General features: G+C 42.7%; 1 protein-coding gene across 6 annotated transcripts in view; it reads right to left on the reverse strand.

The window, feature by feature from the left end:
- Positions 1–10669: 10669 nt before the first annotated feature.
- The window catches only part of Gpcpd1 (glycerophosphocholine phosphodiesterase 1), a 61250-nt gene continuing 54057 nt past the window's right edge, over positions 10670–17862 (reverse strand). For all 6 annotated transcript variants that reach the window (XM_036183613.1, XM_036183608.1, XM_036183609.1 and 3 more), the window contains one exon: positions 10670–12258. In XM_036183613.1, coding sequence (XP_036039506.1) covers positions 12069–12258 — 190 coding nt within the window. In that variant the 3' untranslated portion in view covers positions 10670–12068. The remainder of the gene's footprint in view (positions 12259–17862) is intronic.

A 17862-nucleotide genomic window follows, 5' to 3' on the forward strand; every position in this document is an offset into this window, starting at 1 on the left:
CAAAAAGACAATGGATCCAGATGGGAGGGGAGGTGGGAAGGAACTTGGGGAGTAGAGGGAGGGGAAGCCATAATCAGGATATGTGAGGGGAAATTTTTCAATTAAAAAAACCCCAACACGGTAGAATGTGAATATGAGGATAAACAAACCAAAAAATGAACATACAGTAATCATAGGACCTGGTAACTACAGTCGAGGGGATGCATGCAAATCACATGTGCACAACCCCAATGCATGGATGTCTACAGCAGCTTTCTTCTCACCGGGCCAAACTGGAAAGCACCCAGATGTCCCTCCGGAGACCATTCGGAGCACGTGGAGGCCAAGTGCATCACAGGTTCCACAAGGTCCCGATTCACCGAGGCTGGGGAAATGCTAACTTAAAGCTGATGCACGCTTTGACAGTAACTCACTGCAAGCTCATGCAGCATTTCTGAGCTGGATGCAAAGACTTAAAAGTCAAGGGATCATGTAGAAGAAATTCTTCCCTTTTCAGTCAAGGGGGTGCACCTTGCCCCTGAAGCCAGCTGCTAGCCCTAATTGCGTCCATTCATTTATGAATAATTTAATCTGCTGTTGGGCAAGAGTCAATGGTTGACATACCTCATCACACTGTTGTAGCTACCTGGCATAACAGTGCTTGCTTTCGTCCTACAGATGAGTAATTAAGGATTTGAATTATTAGAAGCCTTGATAATGGAACTCTATGCGGTTTGCCGGAGGCGCTGCAGTGGCCCAGTGCACGAGGTGCCCGGAAGGTGGCGCTCATGTCTAAAATTGTATTGCTCCAATCCCTGACAGACCCCCACCCCCACCCCCACCGCAGCTACCGTTCTTAAAATCTCTTCAGTGGAAATATGTTTTGAAACTAGTACAGTTATTTAGCTATCTATTGAGAATATTCCTCAAAATGGAATCAGTGACACTAATGATCAGCAATTCATGAAGAGAGAAATTCAAAGCCAGGCACGGTTGCGCACACACCTGTAATCTCAACATTCAGAGGCCATGAACAGAGGGCTGTGGCAAGGTCCAGGCCCCCTTGACTCTGTAAAGGGACAGCCTGAGAAACAAAACAAAACCCTACAGAGTCTGGCCATGGCAGAACATGGCTGTAATCCTATTATTTGGGAGGCAGAGGGAAGAGGGTCATTACAGACTCCAGGCCAGCCAGAGCTCCCTAGCAAGAAGCAGTTTCAACAAGGACAGGAGGCTGGAGAGATGGACCCACGGTTAAAAGCACTGGCTGCTGTTCCAGATCTAGGTTCAAGTGCCAGCACCCAAGGGCAGGCTAACAACCACCCTGTAACTCCAGTTCCAGTGCCGCCTTCTGGCCTCTGCAGGCACTCGACGTGAGTGTGGTGCATATGCACACTGCGGGCACTCGTGAGAACACTCATCCACACGGACTAAAACAGAATAAAAGGATGTGCCTGGGCAGGCGGGCAGGTAGGAGCCTCAGGTCCTGCAGAACAGCACCGGATTCCCCCCCCCCCCTTTTCTTTCCTTTCTTTTGTCTTTTTGTTGTTGTTGTTGTTGTTGTTGTTGTTGTTTGTTTTGTTTTCAATTGTAGCTATCCAAAATGCCGCGAGCTGGCAAGCAGCTCCTGTACCGGCTGGCACCATGAGCCTTGCAGGTTCCCAGGGAAGTCTCAGACGCCTGGACCTTCGGTCTCTGTTACTGTCGGTCCCCCTCACTTCGATCGGCTTCTCTCTTCAGAATCGTGGGAGACAGATCCTGATCTACTGAGGCAAGAGCCTCAGCCAGATCGCTGCCGCAGTAGTTCTCAACCTTCCTAACCTTGAGACCCTTTACCACAGTTCCTCATGTTGTGGTGACCACTGCCATACAATTATCTCATTGCTCCTCCCTAACTGTAATTGCCACTGTTATGAACTGTAATGTAAATATCTGGTATGCAGACTATCTGATGCGTGACTCCTGTGAAAAGGCCGATAGAGCTAACCCGTCGTGGTCCACGGGTTGAGAACCTGTGCTCTAGAGGGAGCTGCATGCCCTCTCCCAGTCTCCCCTCTTCTCTCACCCTCCTCCTCCTACCTCAGGCTCCTCAGGCCCACTGTGTTTGCCCATTCTGTTGCAGCTAAGGTTGTGTTAGAAGGTGGTGGAATGGGATTTCCCTTTCAATGTTACAGGCAAAGAAAGGGAATGAAGCAAGGCCCTAACCTGAGGCAGAACAGAGCAGGGACTACAGCCTTGCCTCCCCTCCTAGCCTTCAGTGTCTGTCCTGGCTGAGCAGACCCTGATAGTCATGCTTTACTGATCCCTGCTAGGGAAGTCAGGAGACTGAAACCTCCAAGCTCACAGGGACAAGAGGCCCAGCTCTGTGCTCTCTGCCATGGCCACAGTGGCCTGCAGACCTGACATGCTAGTTCACAAGACACCTCCAGTCATCCATGAGCAAATGTCAAGTGAGGAGTGGGCAGGTGGCATGAGCAGGGTGGCTTTCAGGAGGGTGGCTCCTATCTGGTTTTCTCCTATACTGCCTATGGATGCAGGTCCCATGATATCCCTTGCCTCTCTGCAGTCTTCCCATCCCCGATATTCATCACATGAGGTCTCTCCTTTCCTTAATGCCTCATTTCTTCCTTTTCTATTTTCCTGGCCATGCTACAAGCCCCCCAAGTTAAACACATTAATCCAACAATTCAAAGTTAGTATCCACTTGTGAAAGAGCACATTGTTTTTCTGAGCCTTGGTTACCTCAGTCTAATACTTTCCAGTCCCATCCATTTTCCTGCGAGTTTTATACTTTCATTGTTCTTTGTAGTTGATTAAATTTCAATGTGTAAATGTACAGTTTAATTTTCCATTCCTCAGTTGGTGGACGTCTAGGCTGGTACCATTACCTGGCTCCTGTCAATAAAGCAGCAAGGAACAAGGATATGCAACTATCTCAGTACTGGGATAGAGTCTTTGGGGTATGGAGCCAGGAGTGATGTAGCTAGGTCATATGGCAGTCCTATTTTTAATTTTTTTGTGAGAAACTTCCACAATGATTTCATAGTTATTGCCAATTTACACCATTTTTCACTTCCACCAACAATAAATGAGTGCCCCCTTTTCCCCACAGCCTCATCCACGTGTGTTATCATTTCTTCCGAACAGCCATTCTGACTGGAGTGAGGCAAAATTTCAAATTATATTTAGCTCGCATTTTCCTGGTGGATAATATTCTGGTTGGTTTTAATGTTAACTTGCCACAAAATAGAATCCCCTGGGTAGGAAGTGGCACCTGAAAAACTGTCCTATTGCCTTCTATGTGTACGTGTGAATGCCTGCATGCATGTGTGTACACCACATGCATACTTGGTGCCTGCAGATTGCCAGAACTACAGTCATAGGTGGTTTTGAACTGCCATGACTGCTGGGAATGGAACCCAGGTCCTCTACAGGAGCAGCAACCACCCCCACCCCCACCCCAGCTCTATAAACCCCATCCTTATTGTCTTGATCAATGTGTGAAGACCCACCCCGAATGTGGGCAGCACCTTCTGGTAACAGCCTAGATAAGAACTGTGTTGCAGAAGAAAGGCCACCTCGCCTTTTGCTCACTCTGCCTTCTCTCTTCCTGCAGAGTTGATTGCCCTGCTGCTGCTGCTGCTGCTGCTGCTGCTGCTGCTGCTGCTGCTGCTGCTGAGACCTTAGCAGATATCAGTGTTCCTATGTTTTCATCATTGATTAGAGACCAGTGGCTCTCAAGGAAGCTTTGGGCACCAGATTCGGACCACTGAGGCCTTGTGGACTAAGTACCAGCTGTTGTCCCCCAGTGAGACAGCTGATATGGGACTCCTCCGCCTGTTGAAGCTCCCAGCTTAAAGCAGAGTACCAGGTCTTCAGCTTCTCAGGCAGAATTTAGCTGTTATTTTAAAGCTGACTTGTTTTGCTGTTGTTTTTAGACAGGGTCTACTATGTAGCTCTAGCTGTCCTGGAACTTGCTATGTAGACCAGGCTGGCCTTAAAACTACCTGAGATCCTCCTGCCTCTGCCTCCTGAGAGCTGGAATCACAGGTATGAGGCACCACAACCAGCTTTAATACACACACGCTCACCCCATTGGTTTTATTCCTCTAGAGAACCCTGATTAATGCAGCTAGAGGTCGCTTTAAAAATGTTTCTTAGTCATTTGTCTTTCTTCTTTGAGAACACTTTGTCCAATTTTTAATTGGGCCATTTGTTTTCTTGATGTTTAGTTTCTTGTGTTCTTTGCATATTCTTGATACTAATCCAATGTCAGATGGCAAGGCTTTTCCTCTCATTCTAGTTTTGGTTGTGAGCCTAGCCTTTAAGGGCTGAGCCATCATCTCTCCAGCCTTTCCTCTCATTCTAAAGGCTGCTTTCACTCAAATTTCCTTTGCTGTACAGAAGCTCGTGAATTTCATGAGGCCCTTTTGCCACACTTCCTTGTGTGATCAGAGTCCTATTTAGGAAGTCTTTACCCCAGGTTTAGAGGTCACTGAGAGAGGGGGTCATTTTAGTTTGCCTTCTATTGCTGTGATAAAAGCAACTTGGGGGAGGAAAGGGTTTATTTGACTTGTGTATACTGGGTCACAGTCCACTGAGGGAAGCCCAGGCAGATGGAAACCATGGTGAGCTGCTGCTCACCAGCTTGCTATCAAGGTCTTCTCAGCCTCTTTTTATATCCCACCCAGGACCATCTGCCCATGGGTGGCATCACCCAGAGTAAACTTGGCCCTTCCACAACAATCAATAATAGAGAAAATGTCCTAAAGACTTGCCTACAGTCCATCTGATTAAGGAATTTTCTTATTTCAGGCTCCTCCTCCCAAGATAACTTTAGCTGTGTCAAGTTCACAAAAATCTAAGCAGGACAAGGGGTCAGAAAGATTGAAGCCAGAAGTAGTGGGTGACTAGAGAAACAGTATTTTCCAGGCACCACAGGACACCACATTTGCATACATGAATTCATGACTTTGACAGCATGCATAAGACATGAGAAAGATCAAGCCATCACAAACCCCAGCATGGATGAGATGGGGGAATCATGAAACTCCACTCCTAGCTTCGGAGCTATTGTCAATTAGTGGTTTCCAGGAGAGGGAGAGTCCTCTGAGAGGCTGCCACACTCCAGGTGTCCCCACATTCATGCACACGCTGCCAGCACTAAGTGCACTCAATGGGATTTTTTTTTTTTTTAATTAACACATGGCTACAGTTTAAGAGCACTTTCTGCTTTAGAGGATCTGGGCTCAGTGTCTACTGAGTGGCTCACAACTGTTTGGAATTCCAGTTCCAAGGGTTTCAACACCTTCTGGCTTCTCTGACAGTAGCAGGCAGGCACATAGTATACTCACATACATGTAAGCAAAACACTCATATAAACAAAATTGTAGTAAATAAATCCTTAAATAGTTTAAGAAAGAGCACTCAAAACTGAGAGAACACTGAGGGGAATATGGGGTAGATTTGATCAAATGAATTATACGCATATGAAATTCTCAAACAATAAACATTTTAATTATATACTTGAATTAACATATGCTTATTGGGACTGGAGATCACTCAGCAGTTAGGGGCATTGCTGTTCTTGCAAAAAAAACCCAAGTTCAGTTTCCAGCACCTACAGTGGCTCAAAGCAACCCATAAGTCTGGTTCAGGGAATCCAACGGTGGCTTCTGACCTCTACAAACACCAGGTCAGACACATGACACACACACATACATGCAGGGCAAACACTCATAAATCAACCTAAAACAATTTTTAAAATGTTTATTAGTGCTAAGTATGTAATTTATCTTACTGTGAGAATCAAATACAAGCTGCTAAAATGAAAACCTAGAGAAATGAGGTTGGAGCACTTTACAAACCTGTGTTTTCATTCGAAAAAATGATGAAAGGCCTCAGAACGGCTGAAACTGACAACAGAAGAAAGTGGAAGAAGTGAGAAACCTCAGAGATGAAAGAAGGGAACGTCCAAAACACCAGGTCAGAAGGACAAAGAGCTAGACTTAAGGAGCCCTGCACACCTCACCCAAGCTCTGTCACTCTAAATAAGATAGGACATCCAGGAGTCTGGCCGGCTCAGCTCTGCCTCATGCCCTTCCCTACCTGGGAGAGGGCTGGGGGAAAGGGCACCCTGTCTTACAGCCCAAAGACTGCATTCAGCTGGCTCTCGAGAGTAGATGCTGGGCAGTGCAGAAACAGAGAGCTCTACTACACAAACCACACTCTTAACTCTGGTCCCCGGCCTCCTCTGGCCATTAACTGCCAGATATAAATGGTGTACTTGGACTCACATTGAGGTCTGGAGCTCTCAAGGGATAAAACTACAAGACCACTAGATGTTGGAAGAAAGAAGAAACGAGAAAAATATGCTCACTTAATTCCAAAGCACATAAACATGCACACATGCACACAGACACACATTCAACTACACTCAACCCCTCCCCCTCACATAACTAAATGCTAAGAAAGAGCAAGCCCCCAAACAAACAGAACAGGAGTTCATGAAAGAACACCTTGGAAAGTATCTTGAAATCAATAGATTAAGACCATTATGGTTGAGATGGTCAAGCTGGTAATCCCAGCATTTGGTGGGGTGAGATAGAAAAAAAAATCAGGAATGAGGCCAACCTAGGCTAATTAGTGAGTTTTAGGCTGTCCTGAACCAAAAGCAAAATTCTGTCTCTAAACAAAATCATTTTAAATTGAAAGTATTCATAGAAAAATGGAAGTTATACTTCTATTTAACAACTAAAGCATAATCTACGAAGGGAGAAGAGTGAAGTAAAATCAGGTGTGTGCGAGTGACAATCAGTCGGGAAATTTGGAAAGAAAAATATGATTTAATCCTTAAGATGTAATAAACACATTAATTACACATAGTAACCATCTCTAAGGAAACTGGAAGACAACACTGAAAAGAATACCTCCAAAAGCAGCACAGATGTGTACTCCTCACTGACTTCCACCTGTTCTGAACTCCTGTGACAAGAGTCTTTACCAGCAAGGAGAGGGCAGGTCAGGAGATGGGGTGAAAAGTAGGGGGATGCATGGAATCAAGGCTATGTGGTAAGGCCTCAAGGAAACCTGTTACTTTGTAAGCTAATTAAAAACAAACAAACAAAAAACGTCCAGCATGGTGGTGGCCCACACCTTTAGTCCTATTGCTCAGGAGGCAGAGGCAAGGGGAATCTGATTTCCAGGACAGCCGGATCTACACAGAGAAACCCTATTTCAAGAATCAAAAACCAAACCAAACCAAACCCTCTCACAGTGGTAACCTGTGTGGGTGACATACTCCCAGAAGCCAAGTTATTAAATAACAACTGCGGTGTCAGCAGTGGGCTGTCCCTCCAGAGTGCTGGGGTTAAACCTGGCCCTGTAAAGTAGCCTTTTCTGAAAACTAAGTGTGGTGACAGGTGGGAGAGAGGCTGCTCACAGGTCAAGGGTGAGTAGACTGCACACATTCAACTGTAGACAGCATTACTAACAAATGAGAATTACTCACTCCTCCATCACATTACAATTAAGATGAATGAAAAACCAGGACTATTTGCTAAGCCTCCAAAAACTCAACAAATTAATTCAACACCTCTTATTGGGGGCTGGTTCTCCCAAAAAAGGAGAGGAAACTGAGTTTTGTTTTGTTTAATTTTGGCAGTCATCTGTTGGTAGAGTTCAGCATGCAAACTGACATCCCCACTCCAGTGAGAACAAAACTCCAGGCTGCCTGTGAGTACACTGGCTAATGAAATGTGCAGGACAGTTCAAGACTAGAAAGGAGAACTCACTGTAGTTAAGGCCAGTCACTTAGCAAATCCGAGACTAAGTAGTATCCCCCTTTCCTTTTCACCCACTCACGTCAGAGTACTCAGACTACTTTGACTAAATGAATCCATGCAGCAGCCAGAGCTATGATCAATGAACAAAGTTAACTGCTCACCACGGAAACAGTTGATCAACAGAGGGAATTTGTTTCAAAGCCTATTTATGAGCCAGTGAGATTACTTAGAAGATAAGACACCCATCAGCCTGATGGCCTGAGTTCAGTCCACAGAACCCACATGAGCACTGTGGTGTGTGAACATGCCCAAATGCACACCCACATGCAAACACAAAATAAAATGTAATTTAAAAAAAAAAGCATTGTATAAAAAAACCCTCAGAGTTAAGATCTATCTAGGAATGAACTTTTAAGTGCATAAATGCAAAATGCAAACAATACATGCAAACAAACATTTTAAGTAAAGTGTTATAGTTAGAATGACTACTTTTAAAACATTAGTGTCACATACATCCCGCCTCAATATTTAAATGTAGCAAATCAACTGAGTGGACTCTCTGGCATGTGATAAGGTTACTCTCACGTTATTAAATATATGGGAGAAAGGTAACTGGAAACAACTGGGCATCTGCCTTATCACATAATCACATGGGTTCAGCAAGAGAAAAGCCATGGCAGGGGGTCAGGGTTAGAAGGCAGCTTAGAAAACCTCTGTTGAGGTGCCCTTCACTTAGCTAAACAGAGACTGGATAGGTTACTCTGAGGAAGTCTGGGCTGCAAGGATAACCTGGGATGCCATTGAGCTTGCCTAAGCATTTCTGCAATAGTTCACACCTCACCCTGCTTTCCATCTAACGCAATAATGAGAGATGATACAGTGACAGCTATGGGAAAAAGGGCAGGCAGAGGAGACAATGATCATTCATCACGCCTAGCAAGCTGGACTGCACCACACCAACCCAATAAACTACCTTCCCAGACAACACCGCCTTCAGGACGGAACTGTGTGCCTTGGTCTGCACTCAGCAGTGCTTATACACAGTTCCAGGGAGCAATGCCAGAGAATCATCTTATAAAACTTTCCAGAAAGCATAAAAATAATCTAACATTAAACCTTTCCATGTAAAAACTGACATCAGTGGGCACAGTGATGCATGCCTTTGATCTCAGCACTCAGGAAGCAGAGGCAGTCAGATCTCTGAGTTCAAGACCAGCCTAGTCCAAAGAGCAAGTTCTAGGACAGCCAGGGCTACATGGAGAAACCTGGTCTCAGAAAAACCAAAAACAAAATAAACGAACAAACAAAAAACTCACTACCAACAACAACAACAAAACAAAAAAACAAAAAAAACCTGACATCAATAAGCTATCCGGGGCTAGGGAGATGGTTCAAGTTAAGGGCACTGGCTGCTCTTCCAGAGGTCCTGAGTTCAGTTCCCAGCAACCACATGGTGGCTCATGGCCATCTATAAGATCTGGTGCTCTCTTCTGGTGGGCAGGCATACATGCAGACAGAACACTGTATACATAATAATAAATCTTTTTTTAAAAAAAAAAGCTATCCCATAAGCTGTACATAAGCCACTTCAAAATGTACATTCATAGTAAGTACATTTCATGCATTGTAGAAATAAAAACAAGCAAGATGAATGTCAACTGTGTGTGGTGATATTTTTATGTATGCTCTAACAAATAAAGCTTGCCTAAAGATCCGAGAAGCAGAGCAGCAAGCCACTAGAAAGATTTCTTAGCTCTAAGAATCCTCAGACTGAAAGAGTTCCTGTCTCCTCCTGCCTTATATTCCTCACTGCCCAGCCATATCACTTCCTGTTTCTACCTCCCTACTCCTGGGATTAAAGGCATAATATCCCAAGTGCTGGGATCAAAGCCAGGTGCCACCACTGCCTGGCTGTTTCATTTTTAGACTGGATCAATATTGTGTAGCCCAAGGTGGCCTTGAACTCCTGATCTTCCTGCTTCCTCCTCCCAAGTGCTGGGGATTAAAGGTGAGCCACCACTGCCTGGCCTCTATGGTTAACTAGTGGCTAACTGCCCTAACCACTGTGTCTCTCTGGAATGTCCCAAGGCTCTGGCAAACACCATAAAATATGGGTCCCTCCCTTTCGACAGCGCAGGCAGTGGAAACAGTTAGATGGCACAGAGAGAGGGTATGACGGGCAAAGTGATTGGGAGACCTCCTAAGCAAAGGACACAAGGATGCAGGGTGGTCACAGGTGCAGCATGGCTGAGCAGAGTGGAAAGGGAAGAGCTAGTGACATGGAGGCCTGGGTTAGCTCAAGTAAACAGTCTATTATCCAGTAACAGGAAGAGAAGCCAGGTTCTGTGGTATGGTCACCACAGCTCTTCTCTACAAACTAAACCCACACTCCACATCAACTTCCTTCCTTCAACTCTGCTGCACCCTTTTGCTTCCCTTCTGCCCTGGAAACCATCATGGAGCCAGAAGTGGAAAGCCATGGGAAGGACCTCAGAAGACAACTAGACAAGCAAAGGGAGTACTCACCACATGGTGTGCAGGTCTACAGAAGAAAAACAGTTCTGTTTCTGAAGGTGCCAGTTACATGAAAGTGTTAAATACCCATTTGATGTGGGAATGGCTATAGAAGCACCCTTGCAGAAGGCCATTTCCTAAACTATGTTCCATTAAACATACGTTATAAATACAATACCATGGGATTGCAGAACCCATCTTCCCACAGTGAAGAGCTGACCAAACCCCACTGCTACACCGTTAAAAACAAATCAGGAAACCAAAGGTGGTGGGTGGCGCATGACTTTAATATCACTCAGGAGGCAGAGGCAGATGGCTCTGAGAGTTCAAAGCCAGCCTGGTTTACAGTGAGTACTAGGACAGCCAGGGCTACACAGGTCATCTCAAAAAAAAAAAAAAAAAAGAAGAAGAGGAAAAGAAAAAAAAAAGTACAATTTGTCATTTCAAGTCTTAGGTCTTAGGTTCTTGGCTCCTGTCAGGATCTGTCAATACATGAACAACTTGCCTCAGTAGGAACACGCTGAGAAATAGGAGTGAGCCAGTCTATATGATCAGAAGGAAATTCCTATTTGTCAAAATACCATTATAAACCATTCTACAAAAGTAACACCTTCTTGCAATTTCATTTTTAAGATAAAGAAAAAAATAATCTGTCATTTTATTTAACATTCATTCTGAAGTTACAGTTTTATCAATACAATCTGCTTTCTAATGAAGATATCTTAGTATAATCCTAAAAACATGCATTTATACACAGTAAGACATTCTACATTACTAAATAAATTACACACATGATATATATATTAAACAATAAAGAATACCAATTTGAGAATTCAGGACATTTATTTTTCTGCATGGGAATTTAACTACTGTGTAACACACACAGCAATTATGTTTACTAGGTAGTGAGACACTAAATAAGCATATTCAAAGTGTCTACAAACAGACTTTGTTTTTTAGGCGACAAAATATTTTCAGTCCTTGACATCTTCTCACTCACCTAGCACCAGATGCAAGGACTTACCAGTAAACATGTACAATCTCATGCTTGAAACCTAAAGCATGCATTGAGTCAAATTTATATATTGTGATCTATACTACTATATATGCAATATATACTTCTTACTAACATTCTATACATTAAATTACCCTGCAGCATTCTTGAATTTTACCATTTATGCAAAACAGTTTTGAAAGGTTTGTGAAACAAATGTCATGGTTCATCTGCAGGCTGGTTTGGGTCAGTGGGGAAAATGGCAGCAGTCTGAGGTTTATACTGAATGAAAACGGTGCATGTCCATATCAACTCATGTAAAGATACCTATGTACACAGATGACACAAGGATCTGTATAGCTGGAGCCACCAGTGCAAATGCATGCATTTGAGGTACTTATTTTTTTCATGGTCAGGTATAATTATGCAATCATTTTTCTCAAGCACTGAAGAATTAAGACCTAATTAAATGAAAAGCCTGAACTTTAAATATCAGATATTTATATAATTAATTTCCAAGTACTATGCTTTTAATGAAGATTCAACATTATCGGCTTAGATATCCCATTGAAAATATTTAACAGTACGTCTTCTCATTGTACAGACTGATTGGTAATTATACCTGGCCAAGTGATAAATAGCATACTTGATATTCTTGCAGGAACTGTAATGAAATAGTAAAATACTTCATTATTGCTTCATTGGACTGAGAAATCTAAAAGGCAGAGAAGCAGTGCTCAATGATGAAGCATCAGAGCAGTGGTGTATGCCCCCAAACGTCCTCTGTGCACTACAAACTAAGCATTCTCCACATTGTCAATGCCGTTGGCATCTACATGGATATCAGGCTTCCCGCAGAAAGAAGAAGGGACAAAGTGGCTAACGGGGGGACACAAACAGTTCTTAAGCTCTGGCAGTTCTTGCTTCAGGCGCTCCAATTGCTCCACTTGGAATATATTTGGCTGTTCAGGCATCCAATCGTATATCCTATGGTGAAACAAACATACACACAAAAAAATAATGTAATTCCATGTTTACTAAAGGCTTAATATTTTCAAGAAAATCCATTTTTAAGTGCTTGGAATATCCTCATTACAGAGATTTTACTCTGCTGTATGATAAAGACCACAGTGTTAATAAAACTGTTCTTTTATAGCCCTGGTTATAAAGTAATTCTTTAAATCAGAAAATGGAATCTAGTTTTCTAGTGATTCTGAAAGTGTATGCCTCCAAGTCGATTTATCGGTGATGCATTATTTTACATGAGGAAAAGTTCCTGAGAGCTGGGACTTGTCCCAAGTGACTTAAGTCACAAATGATCAATAGCTAGTGTGGAAAAGAGCAGAAAGAGCCCCTGGTGAGTGAGGCATGTCCACAGCAGAGACCAGCTTCCCATGCTGCCCTGTGAAAGCCCAGCAACAGCACAGGGCCATAAGAGAATCTCCATGCTGTCACACGAGGGAAGACAGTCTTAAACAGAATATATACACATTCTAACTCAATGAGATACCTGTGCACAGTAAGACAAAGACTGAGGCCTAGCACTTCTCCAGCAGGAAAGACACTCTAGGCTTGGTCCCCAGCACTGAAAACCATCCATCCATTCATCCGTTCAACCAAACAAACAAAAAGAAAAACTGAACATATGCAAAAGGTGACAAGCAGCTAATTTCACACCCTTCTCACATTCCATTAAAATTTAGGGAAATTCGAAAAGCACAGGAATATGCGAAATAATAAAGCAGTGAAATTGTGGAAACTGGGGGTGGGGTGGGGTGGCGAACAGCTGCAATATTAAAGTATTTATTTAGTTACCAAAAAAAAAGAAAACAAAAATTTCAGTTAGCAAAAATATGAAAAGATCAATCACCAGCCATTCACAGGAAAATAGCTTTTAAAAGCAGCACAAGTTCCCCTTGATCTGAAAGTGAAGAGAAGGGGGGAAGATAAGGTGGAGTCTGAGCAGCAATTAAGTATCTCTCTCTCTGGCCACAGCTACCTCTCCCTGACACTGACTTTTGAAATGAACAGATGTCTCTTAGAATGGAAGATGAGGGCCGGGGGAGGGCTTGGTGTTTTAGAAGACCACTGCTGCTTCCTTCTACCAGCAGCAAAAGAACATGTAAACTAGTCAAACAGAGAGGCAAGCCTCCCGACCTCAGTTCTCCTCTCAGATGAGCACACTGGCAGCCAGTCAGTCCCCAGGTAGGATGCAGACATTCTCTTAGGAAGGATCCCATCAGCCAAAAAGGAAAACCCTAAACACTAACCTCAGAGGTCTGAACAAGCAGGTCTGAACCAAGACCATCCTATAATGATGCCCTAGTCAACAATCCCACTCACTCACCCAGAGCTTCTAATAATTCCCTAGATTTCAAGCTCATCTGGGAGGCCAAGAATAATTTTAAACATGAAAAATGGAAAAAAAAAAACCTTAAAAATAGAAAAAGGCAAAACAACCATCATGACTTGGGAGAAACAGTACTTTCATCAAACGAGAATAGGCTACTACATGTTCCCTAAATAGCACTTTCAGCACAAAACAATGTCTTCAGAAATTCAAAACACAATAGCATATATGGAAAACTCTCCAGGAACAGATGGAGAGGTTCAGTCTTCCAGAATAGGATGAAAAGAGAAAAACAAAGGCTCACAAGTGTGCTCCAAGAGCTAACAATACATAAAGAAAATAAATCCAGAAACATGGAAAGTGCAGGAACCTCAGAAATGCTGTACAACACCCCAATTTTCTCCAGCACTCACTCTATCACTGAGCTACTTTCCACCCCAAAGTTCCACATCTCTGCAATCCCCCAAACAGGGATATGTCTGGCTTTGCAATTGAACTTCTGGTCTTGTGAGTGTTTTGGGTTACAGCCTTGCACCACCACACCAAGTCTGTGCTGTGCTAGAAACACACTGGGTTTCTGTGCATGCTAGGCAAACACTACTCTAACTATGCTACATGCCCAGCCAGGTCTTTAATGACACACACCAACAGTCTAGAAGGTGTACCAAGTGCTCAGGACAAGGGTGAAACCAGATTTAGAAGGTCCATCTCTGGGATTTCAGAACACTGGTAACAAAGAGTAGATTCTCTGAAGCCTCATGGGGCAAACAAATTATACTTGAGGAAACAGCAACCAATGTGACTTCACAGTTTTCAATGATAACATTGAAAATGGAGCAATGATGGTGAAATGTTAGAAAATCCTAGTAAGAAATGACTTCTGATATAGTATAACATGAGCCTGAACAACACTTTCAAAGAAAACATACAAATATTTACAATTCCATGTCTTCCTTTCTCAGGCTGATGTAAAGGATGTGCTCCACATCAATGTTAGAAAAACAAGAGAAGAGAGATGGCTATGGAAAGACACGAAATGTCATCAAGTAGCTGCTCTCAGGATGGTGCCTGTGCTCACAGAAGCCAGCTGGTCTATACTAGAACAGTCCTAGTGAGAACAGGACATCCACCGCCACTTCAGTGGTCTTGTAAGCTAAGGAGTGTCCCTTAGTATCAACCAAAACCTTGCTTAAATCCATCATGTCTGGAGCACGGGCTGATGGAGTTTCGGTCTCACTAGCAAGACTTCACCCTGAGAACCAGTAGTAGGCTATGACACTTCAACTTACTTGTCCTGCGATACTTTCTGAAAATGTCTGATCCAGAGGTGGATGCCTGATTTTGCTAAGCTTGTAGCTGAGTGGATCACAAAGCCAACAAAATCAAGATTTGAATGGAACGGTACATAACACATAATGGGGAGACTCTCAAGAATCTGTTTTTAATCTTTCAGACATGCATTTGTATGTGTATTGTGAGTAAGCAAAGTTTTGAGTCACTGCCCTGAAGAAATTTATCTTCCAGGATAAATAACATTCATATTATCACTAACAGCCTGAATGTTCTTAAGTAGTAGAATAAACAATAGAACATTATATAGCCAGAAAGGAAGTGATTTATAGCTTTATGCAAAAATGGATTAAGACCATAATAAAATATAAAGATTAAATTCATACCAATACCAAATGTCCCACTATTTAAGGATTGAAATAAGATTAAAGTTTTTTCAGAGGAAAATTAAGTGGTTGAAGAAAGGTAAGGGAGGGAAAAACTGGAATTGCACACATGAGGACTTAAAATCACTTGCCTTTAAACTCACTACAAGTGTCTGCTGTATTTTTCCCTCTTCTCTTGCTCCCTCTCTTCTTTGAAGTTGGTGGTGGTGGTGCTTGAGGCTGAACTTAGGCCATCCACGAGGCCACTTAAGTGCTGCCACTGGTCTATGTACTCCCGGCCTCTAGAACGGGTCAAGCCAGGCACTGGGAGGCATGCCTACAATCTTAGAGCTTGCATAGAGGCAGGAGGAGTTGCACATCAAGGCCTGCTTTGCTATACTAGACCCTGTACTGTCTGCTGTACCAAAGCCAGATCATTTGACAAAGCTATAAAGGCCATCCTAAATTAATCACTGCCAATGAAATGATAGAAAATAAAACACAACAGTTTTACATCACATATTGGGGCTGTTCAATCTGTGCTTTAATGCTTTTGTAGAGAAAGTTTTTCATCATTGAAATCACATACTCAAGGCTGTGCTGCAGGTCAGGTACTCTAGTGTTTATTTAGCATGCACAAAAAGCTGGATGCATCACCAGCATCATGTATACTGGGTATGGTGGCCCATGACCATAGGAGACCAGCTGGGGCTACAACAAAACAAAACAAAACCTATACATTATTACCCCCTCTCATAAATGCCCCAAAGGCTCCAAATCACTAACCGCTCAAAACCTTCCAAATTTGTCCATTTAGAAACATACAGGTAACCAGGCAGTGGTGGTACATGCCTATAATCCCAGCACTCAAGAGGCAGAGGCAGAGAGATGTCTGTGAGTTTGAAGCTAGCCTGGTCTACAGAGTTCCAGAATAGCCAGGCTGTTACACAGAGAAACTCTGTCTCAAAACCCCTCTCCCCACCCCCAAATAAAAGTATACAAGTAAACATAACATAAAAAAGAAAAAAAGAAAAGAAAAAAAAAAGACAAGGACTTGGCCAGGGGGAACTGAAGAAATAAAAAACTGGTGGTTTTTGTTTTTGTTTATTGTAACCCTTAGATAACTATTAGAATCTTTATATTATAGGCACATATTTTCACACCTTGTCCCTTGGACCCTAATTACAGCCTATGCCAGGCTAGCCCTCCAAATGCCAACAGTCCTGCCCTGCCTCATTCATACTGGACCTGGACCTGAAATGTAAGTCCTATCGAAGAAAATCTGCCCATCCCAAACTTCCAACTCTGCTCTTCCTCTTCAAAGATGCTGAGCCAGGAAGAATCTTCCTGAGCATTTGTTATAACATCGACCTGCGATTACATGTCAACATCCAGCTCCAGCCATTTGAGCCCTTGAGAGGAAAGAGCTGTTTAAAATATATTCCTTAGCAAAGTCATCCATGGAATTACCTCACACCATCTTTTTCTTTGCCCCCAAATATATATATAAGCATTCATTTCTTCTTCTGCATACTCATGGATACACATAAAATTTCCTAACATTTGCTAAAGCCAGTATTTTTATAAAATTGTTAATATAAAATAAAAATTTTTACTTTGTTAGTTGGAAACACCTATTTTAAAAAATGGCCTGTCATTCTGTTTTAAGCAAAATTAACCAATTATTTTAACAGGCAGGCAGACAGGTAGGTAGCATTAGGCTACAATTCAAGGCAGCAGCCCAGCTAGGCATGGTGGCATTCAATTTTAATTCCAGTCTTAGGGGAGCTGAGACAGGAAGGATGCACAAGACTAAGCCAGCCTGTGCTACACACTGAAACACTCCCTGTCTCCAAAACCAAAATAAGTTAAATAAGTAGGTGAATAAACTAGACCAGTTCAGACAAAATAGAGGGAATAAAATCTTTATTAAAGAATGATAGAACTTAGCAGGACAAAGAGTACTATGTATTAAATCCAAGGATGATAGAACTTAGCAGGACAAAGACTACTATGTATTAATTCCAAGGACAGTGTATCTTTGTTTTTTTAAGCAGGTCTGGTGAAAACTTTATCATTTCCTCCAGCAAGTTAATGTTCTTTTCAAACCTCTTTCTAAAGCAACTTGATTATCAGCAGCTGTTAAACTTGCATTTTAAAAACTAATTCCTAGAGAACCGTTTCTTACCTCTAGTCAATAAATATTTGATCCCACCGCTTGGATCTTATTGCCCTAGCCTCTGAAGACAGTAAACAAAACAAGTCAAATGCCTTGCCCTTGTGCAGTCAACACTCTCCATGTGTGTATGCATTAGAGAACAGGTAGGTATGAGTTCAAAGAGGCCAGGAAGGAAAGTAGACACACGATGTAATACATTACACACATGTTGTGTGTCAGTCATTGATAAATGATATTGAGCAAAAAGTAAAAGAAGTGCCCTGTGAACAGAAGTTCTAACTAGTGTAGTCAAAGAGCCCTCATGCAAGTGACATATCACCATACAGGAGTTTCTCTCTGAAGCAAAAAGAAATAGGGAAGGTGTGAGAGCAAAGATCCCAGAGAAAAATAGGATTGAGAGGTTATTG

The sequence above is a fragment of the Onychomys torridus genome, chromosome 4 (genome assembly GCF_903995425.1).
Source record: "Onychomys torridus chromosome 4, mOncTor1.1, whole genome shotgun sequence".
Classification (NCBI taxonomy): domain Eukaryota; kingdom Metazoa; phylum Chordata; class Mammalia; order Rodentia; family Cricetidae; genus Onychomys; species Onychomys torridus.